Genomic DNA, 17,110 nt, shown 5'->3' on the forward strand with positions numbered 1-17,110 from the left:
ATATAGTAAGGCAAAACGACATGAAGGACGGTGCAGTTGCACAAGCGGTTGCGCTCGAAGCGGCGCGGCGCGGACAGTGGTTGGCATCGAGGTGGGACCGAAATGCAGCAAATAGCGGTCCAAAGCAGAGGTCCTCACTCGATCCCAACCGTCGTGCTCCACCGCACCGCTTCGAGCGCGACCGCTTACGCAATTGCACCGTGATTTGTGTCGTTTTGACTCTCCTATATATTGAAATACCGCGAAGCGCAAGTAGATTTACCGCCACTCGTCATTCTTTTCATAGAAACCAAATCTTAAACAGAAACATAGCGCTAAAATGTCTATAAAACATACCAGTTACGCATATCTGCATGTCGTGGTGATGGTCATACTTGCTCAACACAAGGATCTTATAGACAAATTTTTCTCCCTTCCATACCACAAAGAAAAACTGGTAGAGAAAACATATTTCGTTGGTCGTTACACTACTACAGACGGGTCAGGGGTTTGCCCGTGGGGCAAAGACTAGCTCCCACACTAGCAATTGCATTCATCTCCAGAATAGAACAACCCATACTGGAACGAAAACCTTTCCTGTACTGTCGTTACACTGAAAACTGTTGCATTATAAGTCCCACTCAATGGACACTTGTTTTGAGCTTCCAACTAGCAATCCCCTTACATACGTTTTGCACGAGAAATGCCCAAAGAAAATTGGCTTTTGTTCCTTAACGTGGAAATAGAGTGGTCCAACGGTAAGTGGAACACACGATGGTTTCGAAAACCTAGTGGTAAAAACATATTAGTTCAATGTCTTTCTGCTCACCGTCGGAAAGCCAAGAGATCAGCCATTCGGAACCTGTTCAGAACAGCCGTAGGGGTGACATGTGATGTCCAGGAGCAGATCGATGAGGTTAACCTAGCGCAGCGGATCGCAACTTCTAATGGTTACATTGATGATGTAACCACTGAACCCAGGTCTTATTGCGAGATTATGCGACAGTGGATGATTCGGAAAAGATCAATTTCTACTTCCCTTTCGTAACCGACGACATGCTACAAACAATACGTAGGCGAGTAAGGGCGACTTCTTTGTGTTCATATTAAAGTCTAATTATTCTTATTAAGGAACTCATCGCAGAAAATGTCATGAAAACGCTCCTTTCTGCATAGCTGCCACAATCCTAGCGTACGAAACCAAATTGTGGCTCGCAGAACTTTGGTTGACTTTTGGGTAAACGCTAAAAGTCCAAAGATGAATAGAAAGGAAGAGTGCATAGCTCTAATCAAATGAGCTGGCTCTGTATCAAGCCATTTGCGGGTTTTCATCTACTGGTGTCATGTGCGAATTGCATCCTAATTAGTATGAGCGATTTTATCATGTGAAGGTCCGCTAATATCAAGACAACGCGGCTACCCAGACAAGCCCAACGATTTGGACTCCTTTGGTTTTGATTTTGGATGTAGCTTTAGGGAATGATGACTTGTTCTGGATGAGGCATTTGAGAGTATATATTACAAATGATCTGACTTTCCAGGCTCTGACAAAGGCGATGACGGCCGTAATAAAGTTTGTTAACAATCCTGGCTTTCGCTCCAAGTTGACAATGGACAAGTTGCAAACATGAAAACCAATAAAATCGAAACCTGTAGAAGAGATTCGGAATTCTGAGTTTGGATACCTCCCTTATTAGGCGCCTCTACGGCGAGATTTCATTTCCTCTTTTATGCAGTGACAATTGGCTGTAAGAGAGGGTTATGGTCTGGTGAAAGCGATCTCAAGCTCGGTGCAGTTGCGTTAGAGGCCTCATTTGAAACGATTGAGTGCGGTTGAGCTGGCGAGATGAGCGATTCAGACTACATCGATGAGTGGATATAGTAAGGATCCACCTCGATTACAACTGCGCCGTTCTGAACACAGCCTTTTACGCAGCTGTGATCAGCTTCAGATAATTTCTTCCCGACTATAACTATTCAGATGTTAGCCGAAAGAGTCGACAACTCATGTACGCTATAAAGCAATTCCTAGTTGCAAATACCGGCATGTCACGGAGGCATGTCGGCATTATGTAAGAGGCACCAACTAGATAACAAGCCACTGGCGGATTGGGTCGACTGCTGCTGTGTTGTATGTATGTGTTGAAGAAGTTGGAGTCCTCGGTGCATTTTATCCAGTTCTTTGCAGTACTTCTTTGCAGTGATGGTCTCGCAAGGTTTCATGAAGCTGTAGTAGATTACTCATGTAGCACAGTCGCTATAGTCTTCTTCGGGTGCATTTTTGGCTTCAGTAACTGCTTGTGAGCTTCATCTCTGTCCATTCGGTAAGGAGGATGCTCCCTTTTGTCGTAACGATTCATTTCTAATAGCACTCTACAATACGTTCGAGAAATGTATCGTTCTTATTCTGTAACAGAGGCGTTGAGCAGATCTCAAAGGGGCGGTTTGTTTAGGACTCGCTCAGTTCAAACGGCACCCACTTGATCAACTTTTTCACCTTTCCAGTTTTTTCCAAGATCATCTTCGATAATTGCCTTTAGCAGGTGATCGTCAACTTCAGGAGGGCGGGCGCGACCTTCCTTACCTTTGAAGCTCATGTCGCCACAACGAAACCTTTTAAATGAACACCATACCGTGGACTCAGTGGCGCTTCCCTTATCACGAACAGTGTTGCTGTCTCCGCTGCAGATGTGGCCAGTTTGAACTGGTAGAAGAAGACTTAGTAGTGACCAAATACTGATTCTCGTTCAAAATCACTTCACCACCAATAACCAATACGAAATGCGCTACAAAGCGCTATGCGGCTTCTAATATCAAAAATGAGTGTAACTAGAAAAAATTTCCCGTGAAAATAAGGCAACGGAAAACGAGCATTATTTTTGCACCAACAACCTAGTAGGAAATCTGCCCGAAGCAATAACTCACGTCAAGCTCAAAACCACTTTCAAAAATGATTCGCAAGCACACACACACACATGAACGTCGTTAATAGATCAGAAACGAAACGATTCCATGTTTCAATAATTGCACTTAATTTTACATACTAAAGTAAGGAATTGATACATTTATATTAGCAAGAGGCAAAGATACAACAGTGACACGAAGCGAACACGTTAGAGCTAAGTTTCTACAGAAGAGCTTTGTTTTGCTTGCGGAAAAGGTTCATAATGAATTTTCTGCCCTAAACGAGTTATTTCCATTTCGAGGAGTGACGATTACTAATGTAATAGCGTTTTTAAGGAGCTCAGCTGCAAACACAATTTCTGCGTCCAGTGTCTTGCACAGTACACAGGTTAATATATGCCTTTACCGAATACCACTTTTTTTTCACAATTATGAGTTTTCGGTCAGATTTAATTACTAAGAAATTTTAAATATAAATAAAAATTGTCAACGCCCCAAGCTAAGGAAAGCATTACAAAGGTCGGAATGGGATCACATGAAATTAAAGTTAAAGGCATCACCCCACGAATCTGAAGTGGTGCAGATTTCAGGTGGAGTATTCGTATGCGGGATGGGAGACTATGGAGAGGGAGGTGATTCCGTCCATTTCTTTCTAATTGCCGTAAAAAACGGCCCAGAAGATACGTCTTCAGGCGTTTTGGCGCACTATTTTCTACAGGGAGTTCGACTGGAGCGCGCCAGCCCTGTTCGGCGCCGCATCTTCCGGGTCGTTTTTTAAGGCAGTTAGGAAGAAATGGACGGAATCACCCCCCTCTCCATAATCTTCTATCCCGTATACGAATATTCCACCTGAAATCCATACCTCCTCAGATTCGTGGAGTGATGCCTTTAACGTGGAGAAAGGTATTGAATTCTTTTCGGGACCATGCTCAGATGCATGGTCGTTGTTTGTTTGTTTGTTTTTTTTTTCAATGTTGTCTGAACCAATCATTGTAAGCTTGACAGAAATCGGGAACTTAGTTGGGTACAGTGTAAATGTGATAGAGATGAGATGTGCTAGGGACATTATTAAAAGAGAGGTGCTTCATGTTGCTTGCAGGATTTCTTTGCCCAGCACCACTTTGTGAGGGCACAAGGTCTTCGGATGTTATCGTAGATGAGATAGCCGGTAAGACTTGTTTCACACGGATGGATACGACTGGGCAAAAATAAGAAAAGTGTACTTCACAGGAGTAGAAGGAAGCACCGCTACACAAATCGCTTTTGGATCTCACACGTTATCTGTGCTAGATTTAGAAGAAAGGAAGAGGTAGCTGATTCGTTGTCGATATTCACCTTCTTCACACTGTTTCCTCCTTATCGAGTGGCAAAAACATCATTCAAACACTAAAATAACGCTAAACATTAAATAACTTATACTTTGTTACCGATATAATATATTAAATATAATATAAATTATCTTAAATATTATCGTAAGTATATATGATATAATATCCTGAACAATTTGGTTGTGTTTTCTAGCGCAGAGCAATAAATAGAAAAACTGCGGTTTGGCAACTGTTAAATAATTTTTTACGAACACCCAAAATAGTTGTTCTACATTAGAGTAAAATTCTGAAAAAAAGTTCTAGTTGAGCACTACAAATATCTCCTCGTAGTTCACTGTACACTACAGTAAACCTCGTCAGTGTTTGGTCACTTCAATTGAAATTTTCATTTTCATTTTTGTAGGTGTGAATCTCGTAGAGGAGCTTTCCCGTGTGTGAACGCGGCAAGAATGTATCTGATCAACTGCCGACATCGAATTTGTTATGATTGTTTATCGGAAAAAATCAACCATGACGTCACCAATCGTAGGTCCATTGTCATAGAAGAAAGGGAGAAAAGCTCTTCTTAGCATTTGTGGATATGCTAACTACGCGTACATGCACATTCCGCTTCTGTGAAGTATGCCGTGCAAGTGTCTTCAATTGTACAGAAAGTTTCTACTTTATAATATTTATTAATTTTTAAATTAAATTAATTTTATTAACTCATTAATGATTTCTATTTATGCGACTTCTACTTTATAATTCTATAAAGTAAAGTAATTCAGTAAAGTATTGACGTATGCGAAGAGAATCGTAAGAATTAGGGCGACTCCTTGTTAAACAAACATTATACGTAACAAAATTTTTTTAACTAAAAAAATTAAAAAATTAAATGAAATGAAGTAAAGACATAGATAAACAACATACAAAGACATCCTGAAACATAAACGCTGCATTCAACAGCACGTACCCAATATTTTCTATTTGTTCTACGTTGGTTGCAAGCATTATTTCATTTTTGAAAGTATTTTTTCTGACGTCATGCTGCTTTTAGTGGAAGTTCAATTCCCATCAGATTCCAGATGATGTACTGAACTGTCCCCTTCCTCACTGTAGTAATCGTATATCACGGTATGAAGTTCGTACGTTAGCGAATCGATCACCAAATCTGAGAAATCTTTGCGCAATAGCTGAAAAACTTATAGTTGACAAATGTGGTGAAATTAAGGCGGTTAGTGAATGAGGTTCTTCTTCTTGATCCTATTCTACTGCACAGTACAAAACACAGAATACTTCGCTTTTTTTTATTAAGGGCAAAGAAGAAATTGTCGTGGAAACATACATTTATGGAAGAGAAGCCACCAATAAACGAATAATCATCCCTAAAATTTGTATCATTGGTAAGCGTTTGCACCGTAGATGTCAACAGATAGTGAGTGAATTTCTCTGTGATCTACATGTGTGTGTACGTGAAAGTGAACGGAATAAATTGACTCGTAAATGAGCCAATTTCAACTCTTTTCACTAAAAGTAAACGTCGAAAAAGGGAAAGTTAGCTGTTTAGCCTCGAAAAAAGCACTATCCTAATCTCCTACGATCTGCTACCATCCACAGGAGAATTAAAGATCTCCTAGAGTCGTCAAGAAACCAGGGTAAATCATCAGATTTGCGTAATTTCTAAAATATTAGCCGCGTATGTCGCTAAGATACTGTAATAAGTATCTCTTAAAACGTAGTATGGATTTTTAATAAATAGTACATATTTCCCTATTTATCAAGCCTTTCCTTTTTCAGTTTTAGCGAGTTCCCCTAACTCTCATTCCTGCGGACCCGTAAACTTTCTGAGATGGTAAAGGAAGTTTGATAGTAAACTTGCTGAACCAAGCTGTACAGGGTCTACAGTATCTGACGAACCTATAGGTAGTACTGTCATCAGCAAACCTCATACTACGCACACCATTTGGTCTACGATCGAGGATGCTAGTTAGCACCGTCCCCAAATTCATTATCCTATAGCTCGAACTCTCTCAAGCAACCTCACAACCTCAAAGTTCCAAACCGCATAGGCGCTACCAGAACTTTTATTATTGGTTCCGTTTATTTATTTGTTTTATTATCACTATTTTACTTTTCTACTCTTTAACTCGACCTACGACATTATTTTCCCTTTAATTTTGGAGTATTAGGACGTTCCTACATAATTTTCGAATCTGCGTGAACTTTTCGGTCCTTTTCAAACGTCGTTATTTTTCATCCAACGGTGATAAACCTCTAAGAATCGTTAAACAATTTTTCAAATACATAAACCATCAAAACCAGGAAATTTTAAGCAATAATTATCAAGAATTATTTGGCATGAACTCCTGAATAAAAACTCCAGAAAGGGTAAAATGAGTTTCTTCTGAAACTAACTTCGACAATAACTGAGAACAATGCGGAAAGACATTGTGAAATCTGGACAAAAAGCATGATAACCAGTTATGCATAATTTTGAACGATCGTTTTCAAGATATTTCATAATTTCATTAGTCGAACAACCATATTCTAACCGCCGCCTTGGGATCCGTTTCAGAATCAAATGCACCAAACTGTAGTTGAACCCTCATTACATGACGTACTTCCGTGACACCCACATAGACTAAGCCAGAGGACTTAGCGGAGGCGATGGGAAAAATTGAAGGAGGCACTTTTTTGCAAAGAAAAGGGCAAAAAAAAATCCCAGGGATTACTGCCAATTAATGAGAACTCTCGATTTAAGGATTTAAGTGGTTCTTAGACTTTCTTCGCTGGGAAGCTTTTCTAAACTTTAAATTGACTCTAATCCAACCACATCGGTTACTTGAATGCTTGGTAGGAAATTCCAACAACCCGTAGAAAGACCTCTATCACTCCGTTACGGAGTCCTCCATTTATAATCATCATCTTATTGGTTCAAGTTTAGTGTGCACGTCATTAACAGCTCCGTAATAATCCGTTATTACATTCATAAATCTAAATAACAACTACCTTTGCCCCAAAGGTCGGCGTCACGTCATTAACAGCTCCGTAATAATCCGTTATTACATTCTTGGAAAGGAAAGGAAAGCTCTGAATATCTTTGAACTAACACCGATCAAGGAAAGGCTAGAAACAAATCGGTTGAGAGCAAAAACTCTTAGCTCAGCGCTCACTTCAGCTTGGTATGGTGTATAGTCGGGTCAAAACGACATGAAGCTCGGTGCAGTTGCATAAACAACTGCCGCTCGAAGCTGCACGGTAACGCTAGGTGCTGGGACCGAGGTGGGACCCACTGCGAACTGCGATGATGAGTGCTACTAGTAAGGGTAGTCCCCGATCCTAATCGCTACGCTTCACCGCATTGATTCAAGCACAGCCGCGTAGCGCAGCTGTCTATCAGACATAAAAATGTTAAGAGATACAGTCAGGTCAAAATCTTTATGTCTGATAGGGATGGGAAGATCGAAAAGAAATCCTTAAAAGCATCACCCCACGAGTCTGAGGTGGTGCAGATTTCAGGTGGAGTATTCTTATAAGGGATAGTAGATCATGGAGAGGAGGATGACTCCGTCCATTTCTTCCTAATTGCCGTAAAAAAAATGGTCCGGAAGATGCGGCGCCGCACAAGGCTGGCCCGCTCCAGTCAAACTCCTTGTAGAAAAAAGTGCGCCAGAACGTCCGAAGCCGTATCTTCCGGGCAGATTTTTTACGGCAATTGGGAAGAAGTGGAAGGAATCACCCCCTCTCCAAAATCTACTATGCCGTATACGAATGCTCCACTTGAAATCCGTACCACCTCAGATTCGTGGAGTGATGCCTTTAAAGAAAGTCCTATGAGAACCTTTTTTGCAAAAACGAAACAACATAAAATTCGATGGATAGTGACGTGGTTCGATACAGAGAGAATTTGAAGAGAAGTGTCCGACTTTCTAAGCACTATTCTTTTCTTCTTAAGTCGATCTCATAAATGCGGTGCTGCAATTGCAACGATTGGCCAGGAATAGAAGTACCTCCAGCATAAGCATATTCGTACGTCATGAGATGGAGAAAGGTAATAAATTCTCGTCATGTTCACGATTTTTTTGTTTATGAAGCATAAAATCTGAATGTATGCGTCCTTTCTATAAATCACGGGGAAGGGACCGATTTTGGCAAAACTTCGCACAAAGGTGGAAGAAGTCCACAAATCATAGAAGCTGAGTAAAAAGTTCTGAGCATTTTCGTTTTCCAACGAATTTTAGTGTTCATCAAGCACAACAGTTTGTTCACATAATTACAGTCGACCCAGAAACGTAAGATTTTTGGTGCATTTGCACAATATGGTTGGCACGTACGGTCCGTGAGTGTTGGAGCGCCCTGATATCGATTGAAAATGACACCTACTAATTACTCACCTATTGATCTGTTCTCCTAGCATCACTGTTTTTCCGTCTCGGCTACACTTGTGTTCACTAAACGTTTGGTTTTTCTTTGTGATCATCTGCATAGACCAAGGATTAGATTTTTTCTTTAATTTTAGAAAGAGGTTAGAATTTTTGAACACATAGCTCTGATAGGGAAAAGGTATTGCAGTTGTATTGTCACCCGTTATCTCTCTGATACATTTATCTTTGTGAGTTAAAATTGACTCTCAAAATTAGAAACAGTTCGCCCCGAAGTATGGAACATAACGAAATTCATTGTTTTTGGAATTATTACCATAATTTATGTTGTTTTAGGGCTTTACAAATACGAAATGCTCGTGACAAAGGAGATAGGAAGGAAGACAGTGAAAGACCTGAACTGGGGTGATCCAACTTACGTGGTGGTTGACCTAGACAATCAATTACATCACCACAACCACAGAAAGTGAGCGTAGCTCTCACACTTTCAAACAGTATTACTTCAGTCAATGTGAATAGCGAATTACATATCAAAATAAAGAGTTTAAACCCTGGCTTTGTTTATTTTTATAATGGAAATCTTCAAATAATGTGGCAATTACATTTTTTTCACAAAGGAAAGACATAATCGGGTCAAAACTACATGAAGCATGGTGCAGCTGCGCGGTGGAGAAAGCATTTGGAATCGTGGTGGGACCATCGCGCGAACTGCAGCGAAAGGTAGCAGTAAGAGTTCACACTCGGTCCTAACCGCTACGCTTCTCCGCACCACTTCGAGCGCAACCGCTTACGCAACTGCACCGCGCTTCATTTCGTTTTTACTCTACTATAGTTTGGACATTGAAGAGCGTAAAAGAACAAGTAAATTTTGTGGCGCAATCCGTTCAAGACTACAATGAGTTTATCGTGCGATCTTCACTGCTAAAAGTAAACAAGAGATCTGTAAAAACAATTGGAGTGATTGTGATAATTTAAGTTGAGCCGTCGATGAGCACACACTTTACTTCTTCATCTGGTCTCGTCGTTCGGGAACCACGAAGATTATTATTCCTTACCTAATCAAATCTCCTCCGCAATTACTCCTTCACACTTTTATACAGGGTATTTTACTCGTTCAATCGAAATTAAGGCAGATTCGGATCCTCACATGCTCGCATCACAGCCTCTGTTTAACCTCCTGAGTTGAAGGAAACATTCTACCAACTTTTCATCGTTGAATTTTATCTGGTAACGTAGTCAGGCGTAAATGACCTAAAACCAGACGCAGCAGCGTAGACGATTGCGCTTGAAGTGACGCGTAACTCATCCGTGCAGCTCGATTGAAGCCGGCGTAGGTCCCACCCGGATCGCAACCGCTTACGCAATTGCACCAGGATCCAGGGTGATTTATTCTGATTGCAGAGTTGATCGAGAAAGCAAATTTCTTAGTTTCACAGCGAAAACACAAAAGACCACATTGAGATCACAGGCTTATCCTGCAATACAACTCCTTACGCCGGGTTGACGAGATGAAAGCGCGTAGTGTGGTATACTGAAGAAATTACGCAGTATAGCGACTCTTCATAGCCCTAAGAGCAATCGAATGAGCTTTAAGATGTTTTGTTTTGTACTTTTTTCCCACTTCTTCCGTGTTTTGAAAGATGCTTCATTTAGTAAATCGAAGATAACGGCCGATAACGGCAAGACAGCGTATCACGAAATTGACAGTACGGATGTCTCAGGGAACCCGTAGAGTTCGGGTTGTAGATTACGGAACCTAGCGTGGCTCCCTGCAACTCTCTCAATCGTCGTAAAAAAAAACAGCGTGGGAAGGGTTTGTTCTCTTCCACGCCGTATTTTGTTTTACTTGGACAAGCTGTAGGGGCACATTGATTTTGGACCGCTCGCTTAAGGATGAGCAGAGCCATGCTTTGCAAATTACCTCGTAGGAAAAAGTGGCGTCTTCCACTCCGTTTTATACGACAACTAGGGGTAGATGAGCACAGCCACCCTGGGTTCCGTAATCTACAACCCGAACTCTATAGGTTTCCCGTACTAAGTCAATTTCGCAAAATGGCTTTCATTCGTGAGATGACTTTCTGGTTGCCGGAGCAAACGTAAACAAAAAAGAGAATTGGAATTTCTATCGTGTGCATCATTTTGCAAAGTTTTTCTTGTTCATTTTGAAACTCTCTTATCCGCTGTATCCCATGGTTGATTTAGTTTTGGTTGTTTCAGTGGAAAAGGAGATTATTCCACTACGACAAAACAAAGTTGCTGAGTGTCTACCTACATTGGAGTCACTCGGGTACGAACTCCTGCGAAAATCACGACCAAGTTGGAGTTCAAATGTACTAAACAGCCGGTCCAGTTGGGAGCGAAACAAGCTTCTTACGACCTGGAAATTTAATCGTTCGAGAGAACGGGCACGGTTTTTCGCTCCCAGCAAGAGAACGTTGGGATATGGACAGGACTGAGCAATACTGACAGTGTCTTCAAGCTATCTAGATCTTTCCTACCACTTATTTCAGCTCTTATTCTTATTTGAGTTATGCTGATGCCAACAAATTCCTTTTAAAATGTCCTGACTCTCGTTTAGTGCACCACCGCTTATGTAGGCAAACAAATAAACAATCAAATACTCATCATCATCATCAATACTTACTGTTCGATCGCTCAACATCGGACGTCGAATTACGGCAGCCCGGTGTAATTGCGACCGACAAGGTGGTCTATCCATTTTCCTCAAGGTGCGCACTTTGTTCGCTCTCGCTCGGACATTGCTTCATCGCTCAACGGTTGTGTAATTTGTGAGCACCTTTTTTCCTTTGGATTTTTTTCTTCTTGAAGTAGACGTTCATGATTACAAATCTGAGTCGTTCTTAGCGATTCGCGTCTAGTTTACTTCACATTGTTGTGTGCCCACGAGGCTTTCTGTTCTGCCTTTCCTGTGTTCTATTTCTGTTCCGATGATAGACAGCGTTCTCGAGTTTCATTACTACATTTTATATTTCGTAAGATCCTTAACGCGTTATCTTTGTTACTGGTAGGAAATAGCTTCCACATAACTGACCAAATTACTCAATTGAAGAGGTCCGTACGTGTTGTAACATTCCTAGACACTAAGCTGGTCTTCATTAAGCTTTTTTTTCAAGATTAAAACTAATATCAAAGGCTTTATTTGACCCGCTTCACAGCTTGACAGTTCACCAGCTATACCATTCGTTTCAGGGGAATGCCTTTGGGCCTTTTTGGCTCTTCCTCGAAGCCGCAACCATTGACCAGTATCGACAGCGGTGGATACAAAGAAAGGAAAGAGACGTCCGAAAAAGATGGTCGAGGCACTGTTCTTCGTCTGGAAAATACCACTGTTACGATTGAAAAGAAGCTAGCTGAGGGTAAGCTCAATATTTTGACGACTCATATCTCACGAGCACATCTGGAGTGTTGGTATTTTTCTCTCTTTTTAAAAAGAGAGGGCAGAAGGGTGTTTCGCATAAACATCTTTCGACGGCTGATGCATGTTGTAAGCTGCAAAAAAGCAGGCGGCCAGATCACTCGTTTAAGACCTCCTCTGCAGCATAATTATAGTCGTTTCGAAAAAAAAGGAGAACAAATCTTATTCGAGTCTCATATTAGGACTTTTGGCACCTCGACAGATTTACATATGCAGAGTGAAAGGTACTTTTACGATTGGATCCTAATCGGAAGTGCTCTTGCCTAATGTTGATCGTTGTGCGTTTCATACCTTTCCGAACACATTTGTTAACCATTCTTTTGCAGTTGTTGTCGTTGACATGTACAATATTTTTATTCGCATAGTTTTGGTCTTTTTTGCACAATATCACATGCATAGGCATACTTGTCGCCCTTCGATCGTTGACGCGGAGCGGAAATCCTTCCTTTCACTTGCGAAAAACGGGATGCCTCTCAGTAGCGCCTAGTCCTCCTGTTTACTTAGCGATATCCATTTTCTGAGGCACATGCTAAAGTAGGAGGGCCTGAGAAGTTCAAAGAGCAATGTGTTTGGCCTTTTTCACTACATGTCTGATGGTCTTGATAGTTCCCTAAGTTTCATACTACTTAGACTGGTTCACTTTGCTAACTTCCCTATCACACTTGTCAGAAACATCTCAGTATCTTTATTGAATTTGCAAGGAAACCATGAACACATTCTTTCTTCATAAATATCGTTAGACCTCTGTTTCTAGCAGCTAATCAGTTTATCTACCAAGTATAACCCAGTTCACTTACAGAATGAAGCAACACAAAACTAGGTATTCCATATTAGAACGAGGCTTCGGATAAACCCTTAGGGTGCCATATCTTGGAAACTCATCAATCTCGAGTATTGTTATAGTAGTATACTAGATGCACCTACTATATAGTCAGGTCAAAACGACATGAAGCACGTTGTAGCTGTGTAAGCGGCTGCGCTCGAAGCGGCGCGGTGGAGATAGCGGTCGGAATCGAGGTGGGATCAACGTGAACCGCAGCAGTGAACAGTGGTAATAAGGGTGCTCATTCGATCCTAACCATTGCGCTCTTCCGTACCGCTTCGAGCGCAACCGCTTACGCAAGTGTACTGTGCTTCATGTCGTTTTGACTCTATCAGATATATATACACATACATATATGTATATATATATAATTGCATGTATATAAATATATAAGTATATATATATGTATAGGTACGTCTAGTTACACTATAAGATTCCATTTCTACAAAAATCAGGAAACTCAGCCGTTATCTGCCTTTGTTACAAACATTTGTTAGGCTTTTAGGTGGATTTGCCATTGTCTACCTAGTAAGCGACAGACACAACCGTCACTATGCCTTGAAACGACAATTCATAAATGACGATAATAAGCAGGTTGAAGCATGCCGACGGGAGTTCCAGATTGTTGTGGGTATTGTTGTTGCATCAAATATTTTTCGCGCTCAGCTGACGCTATTGCTTTACAGAGTAGCCTCAAAGGACACAAGAATATCGTGAGCTATGTGGATCATCTACTTGCTAAAAATAAGTCTGGTATATACGACTACATGCTCTTGACGGCATATTATAAGAGTACAAGACTTCAAATGATTGTTTATTTCTTGAATCTCTTAAAATTTCGTTTTTTTTTTCAGCAAGCGTCCTTCAACTTATGAACGATAGGTTATTAGTAGGACAAAGCCTACGATCCAGTGAAGTTCTATCAATTTTTTGCGACATGTGCGAGGCAGTTGCAAGGCTTCATCACTCCGTAACGCCTATTGTACATCGTGACCTCAAGGTTGTTATTTGTTATCTTTCATTTGGAATTTTCAGTGTAGAATGCACCATATGCTCGCGTCCGCTCTTACTGGATCTTAGAAAATCGTACCGTTTCTAAAATGCAGTAAAAAAACATTCTGTTCCTTTAGGTTGAAAACATTCTCATCGATGAACGAAATCGGGCAGCCCCTCCAATATACGTGCTATGTGATTTTGGGAGTGCCACTACTAAGGTAGGTGTTTTCTATCTTTCGACTGTTTTTTTTTCGCTTGCTGATTTCCTTAAACTTCCATTTCAGGTCCTCTCGAGCAATAACTATTCCATAAGTTTCATTCAAGATGAGATTGAGAAGTACACCACACTCAGTTACAGATCTCCAGAGATGATTGATTTGTACTGTGGCAAAGCGATAGGTAAGACAGTATATTGCGGTTTGGTAGAAAATAGTTTATCACTGGTTTTTTTTCGGATTTTGTTATCCATTTGATAATTTATAGCATTAATATAGCATTAAAGCTTCGGCTGTTTCTTATAACAATCTGTCGGTATGAGAAACAAGGGTTAAATGATTCCACTAAGGGTTATGATGTTAATAGTTTTACCCGTTTTTCACCACACTGCACTCATGATGACATTGAATTTCAGGTACGAAATCGGACATATGGGCTTTGGGCGTAATGTTATATAAACTCTGTTATTTTTGCCTCCCTTTCGGAGAATCTGCTATGGCCATTCAGAACGGAGCTTTTTCATTTCCTAATGAACCTCATCATGCTGATTCCATAAAAGCTATCATAAGTAAGTGTTGCACCCCAATTCTCTTTCGGTTTTTAAGTATTCCCACTACCAAAAGACGCTACTAAATTTTTTACCTTTCTACGAGAATCACGGGTCGGTATAGCATAGGTACGATGGGAAGGAGCCGGACCCTCCTCAGGTGAAGGGGGTTTACTTCATTGGGGGCAGCTCAAGTGATGAGGTTCTCTTTGCCTATCGTCTAAAAGTGGAGGGGTCCTTTTGCCAATCTTACAAAAGTGAGGGTGGTTGGAGCAATCGCTACGACTGCCGCATGTATGATTAGTTAGTGTTAATTATGTATTGGCATTATGGTACCTGCTTTCCTCACTTGAGATTCTGGCTGGTTTGAAAAATTCCGTCAATGTTATAGTTTTAGGAAACCGCTCTCCTGCGACTGGTTTTTGCGTTGGTATCTTAAGAGTTTAGCACCACCAAAAGTGCTGAGTTGAAATCAAAATTTAACTACAGAAACGGTAAAAAAAAATGAAGAGTTATCCATATATCGTTCTACGTTAGACTACTCCTTATAAGATAACGAACTAAAATAGCAACATCTAATAACCGTTTTCCTTTAATTGATTAATTCACGAGATTTTCGAGAAATCCCTTCAGTTCAATTGGCAGGAACTGATAGCCTTTCAAAAAGTCTGCAGTTTCGTTCCACTCTGATCTTTTAAAACTTTTAGATACACCATCCAGATTTATGGGATTCTAAGGACCGTTGAATGATAAAATTATTGCGGGGTTACCGAACATGAAAATCCGTCCTCACTTTGTTTTTTTTTTTAATTTTTCGGGTGTACTAGTCGTTAACTTCGTTCATACGATAGTCTTCTTCTTTGTCTCTCTCAGTTCTCAATATGCGAATCCCAATTCAAACTTACTGGTAGTTCTGGTAAAATTTACATAATAGAAACATTAGCGTATTTTTTTAGGAGATGATAATCTAGCGAAGGCTAGCTGCTTAGCTAATTTATTGTCGCTGGTGCTGTTTCGGGAATACTGAGCTAAGAATATATCTGCAGTGTTATCTCAAAGTCTCTGTCGTAATTATTTTGAGCTGTTAGCTGTTTTCAATACAACGAACAAAAGTTGGTAGTTATGCAGTAGACATTGTTGAAGACATTACCCTCTCAGGTAGTAATGATCTGAAGGATGCCCATACCAATGAATTGATGCCACTCTTCCTTTTATGTATTTAAAATTTCACCAACACATTGGACTGATACTTAGTTCTCATTGTGACGTTTGATTTTTTGTTGTTATTTTTCTCACTCTCATCAGAAGACTTGCTCTGCCTTAATTATTTTCTAATTGTTCTAGAATGTTTACTTGATGCCGATATTGAAAGAAGACCTACCATCTACCAGTGTTCAGTATTGGCATTTGCAGCAGCAGAACGACCATGTCCTATTCGCAACGTTAAGGTAAGCCCCTCTTGCCTTGTTTTGAAGAAGCTTTCTTACGACAGTGAAATGAAATTGCAGGGCTGTCGTAAGCCCTCTCTTTCTGCTGCAGTGCAACGTTTTCTCTCTGGGAATGTGTCGGTGCTCGAGGATGAAACAGAGAATGGAGTTTCTCACGTTCGTGCTCCAGAGCAGCGGAATGACCTTGAGCAAAGTGAGTTATAGAAATTCATTATGAAATTTGTCAGCGATATCTGTAACTTTGTTTAAATCTCGTAATAAACTTATCTTGAGGCTGTTATGTGAACAAATTGCAGACATGAGTCATGTTGGTTCATATCCGCAAATTAAACGTCTTTTTTTTTGTTAGGATCTCCTCGTTCAACGCACCAGGTTCACTTGCTCTCAACCTTTTCTTTATAACTTTTCTTATCTCTCCCTCTTGATGGTCTCTCACATACAGAATCTTATTTGAAATTCCCTTTTGTTTTTTCAAACTCAAAAATTTCAATTGTTAACGTGTCAAAACATTCACATGCTCAAAAAGTGATTATTGGGGTGGTTCTAATATTACCAAACTAAATATGAGAAAGGAGAAACAGGAAGATAATAATAAGATGGTTGATGCAAAAAAAAATTTTTCAACCCTATGGAGCAGAATTCGAATTTGGGATTAAGGAAAAGATGATCAAATAGATCATTGGTCGGGAGTTATCTTCCCTTGTATTGGCAGTAATGATAGCTCCATGATGGCGTTGTCTTCTGATCGCCAGGATATTGAAGAGTGTTTGAACTACCTGATTTAAGCTCAGTTGCTGAGTATTAACTCATTTTATATCTTGCTGTGGATTACTGTCGATAACGGTGGTAAATGGATGAAGGTCCATCCACGGATTTTTCATCAATTAGGAATAACTCTGTAGACAAACGCGGTACTCACTCACCCGGTGCGGGACAAGAGGTACCCGTGAAAACCGGCTGACCGCTCCTGTCCTCCCTTCGGCACCGCGCGCCTTCGCGTAATTACGGCTGCCGCTCCACCAGCTAGACATTCTCTACGACCGCCTGAGATCAGCTACACCCCGCCTCCCTA

At 40.6% G+C, this 17,110-nt stretch overlaps 1 protein-coding gene across 2 annotated transcripts in view; it reads left to right on the top strand.

Annotated features, from left to right (window-relative positions):
* Positions 1–17,110, top strand: part of RB195_000679 (uncharacterized protein) — a gene marked incomplete at both ends in the record, with an annotated part of 30,712 nt that overhangs the window by 1,127 nt on the left and 12,475 nt on the right. Inside the window, 18 exons of one of the 2 annotated variants that reach the window (XM_064197149.1) lie at positions 3,220–3,271; positions 3,983–4,051; positions 4,114–4,192; positions 4,615–4,736; positions 5,276–5,424; positions 5,506–5,593; positions 8,146–8,241; positions 8,909–9,038; positions 11,302–11,361; positions 11,783–11,949; positions 13,337–13,458; positions 13,518–13,623; positions 13,686–13,831; positions 13,962–14,045; positions 14,112–14,226; positions 14,459–14,611; positions 15,935–16,038; positions 16,099–16,231. In XM_064197149.1, coding sequence (XP_064053029.1) covers positions 3,220–3,271; positions 3,983–4,051; positions 4,114–4,192; positions 4,615–4,736; positions 5,276–5,424; positions 5,506–5,593; positions 8,146–8,241; positions 8,909–9,038; positions 11,302–11,361; positions 11,783–11,949; positions 13,337–13,458; positions 13,518–13,623; positions 13,686–13,831; positions 13,962–14,045; positions 14,112–14,226; positions 14,459–14,611; positions 15,935–16,038; positions 16,099–16,231 — 1,975 coding nt within the window. The remainder of the gene's footprint in view (positions 1–3,219; positions 3,272–3,982; positions 4,052–4,113; positions 4,193–4,614; positions 4,737–5,275; positions 5,425–5,505; positions 5,594–8,145; positions 8,242–8,908; positions 9,039–11,301; positions 11,362–11,782; positions 11,950–13,336; positions 13,459–13,517; positions 13,624–13,685; positions 13,832–13,961; positions 14,046–14,111; positions 14,227–14,458; positions 14,612–15,934; positions 16,039–16,098; positions 16,232–17,110) is intronic. The other variant, XM_064197148.1, reaches the window with a different exon arrangement.

This window comes from Necator americanus, chromosome IV, assembly GCF_031761385.1.
Source record: "Necator americanus strain Aroian chromosome IV, whole genome shotgun sequence".
In the NCBI taxonomy this organism is placed as follows: Eukaryota; Metazoa; Nematoda; class Chromadorea; order Rhabditida; family Ancylostomatidae; genus Necator; species Necator americanus.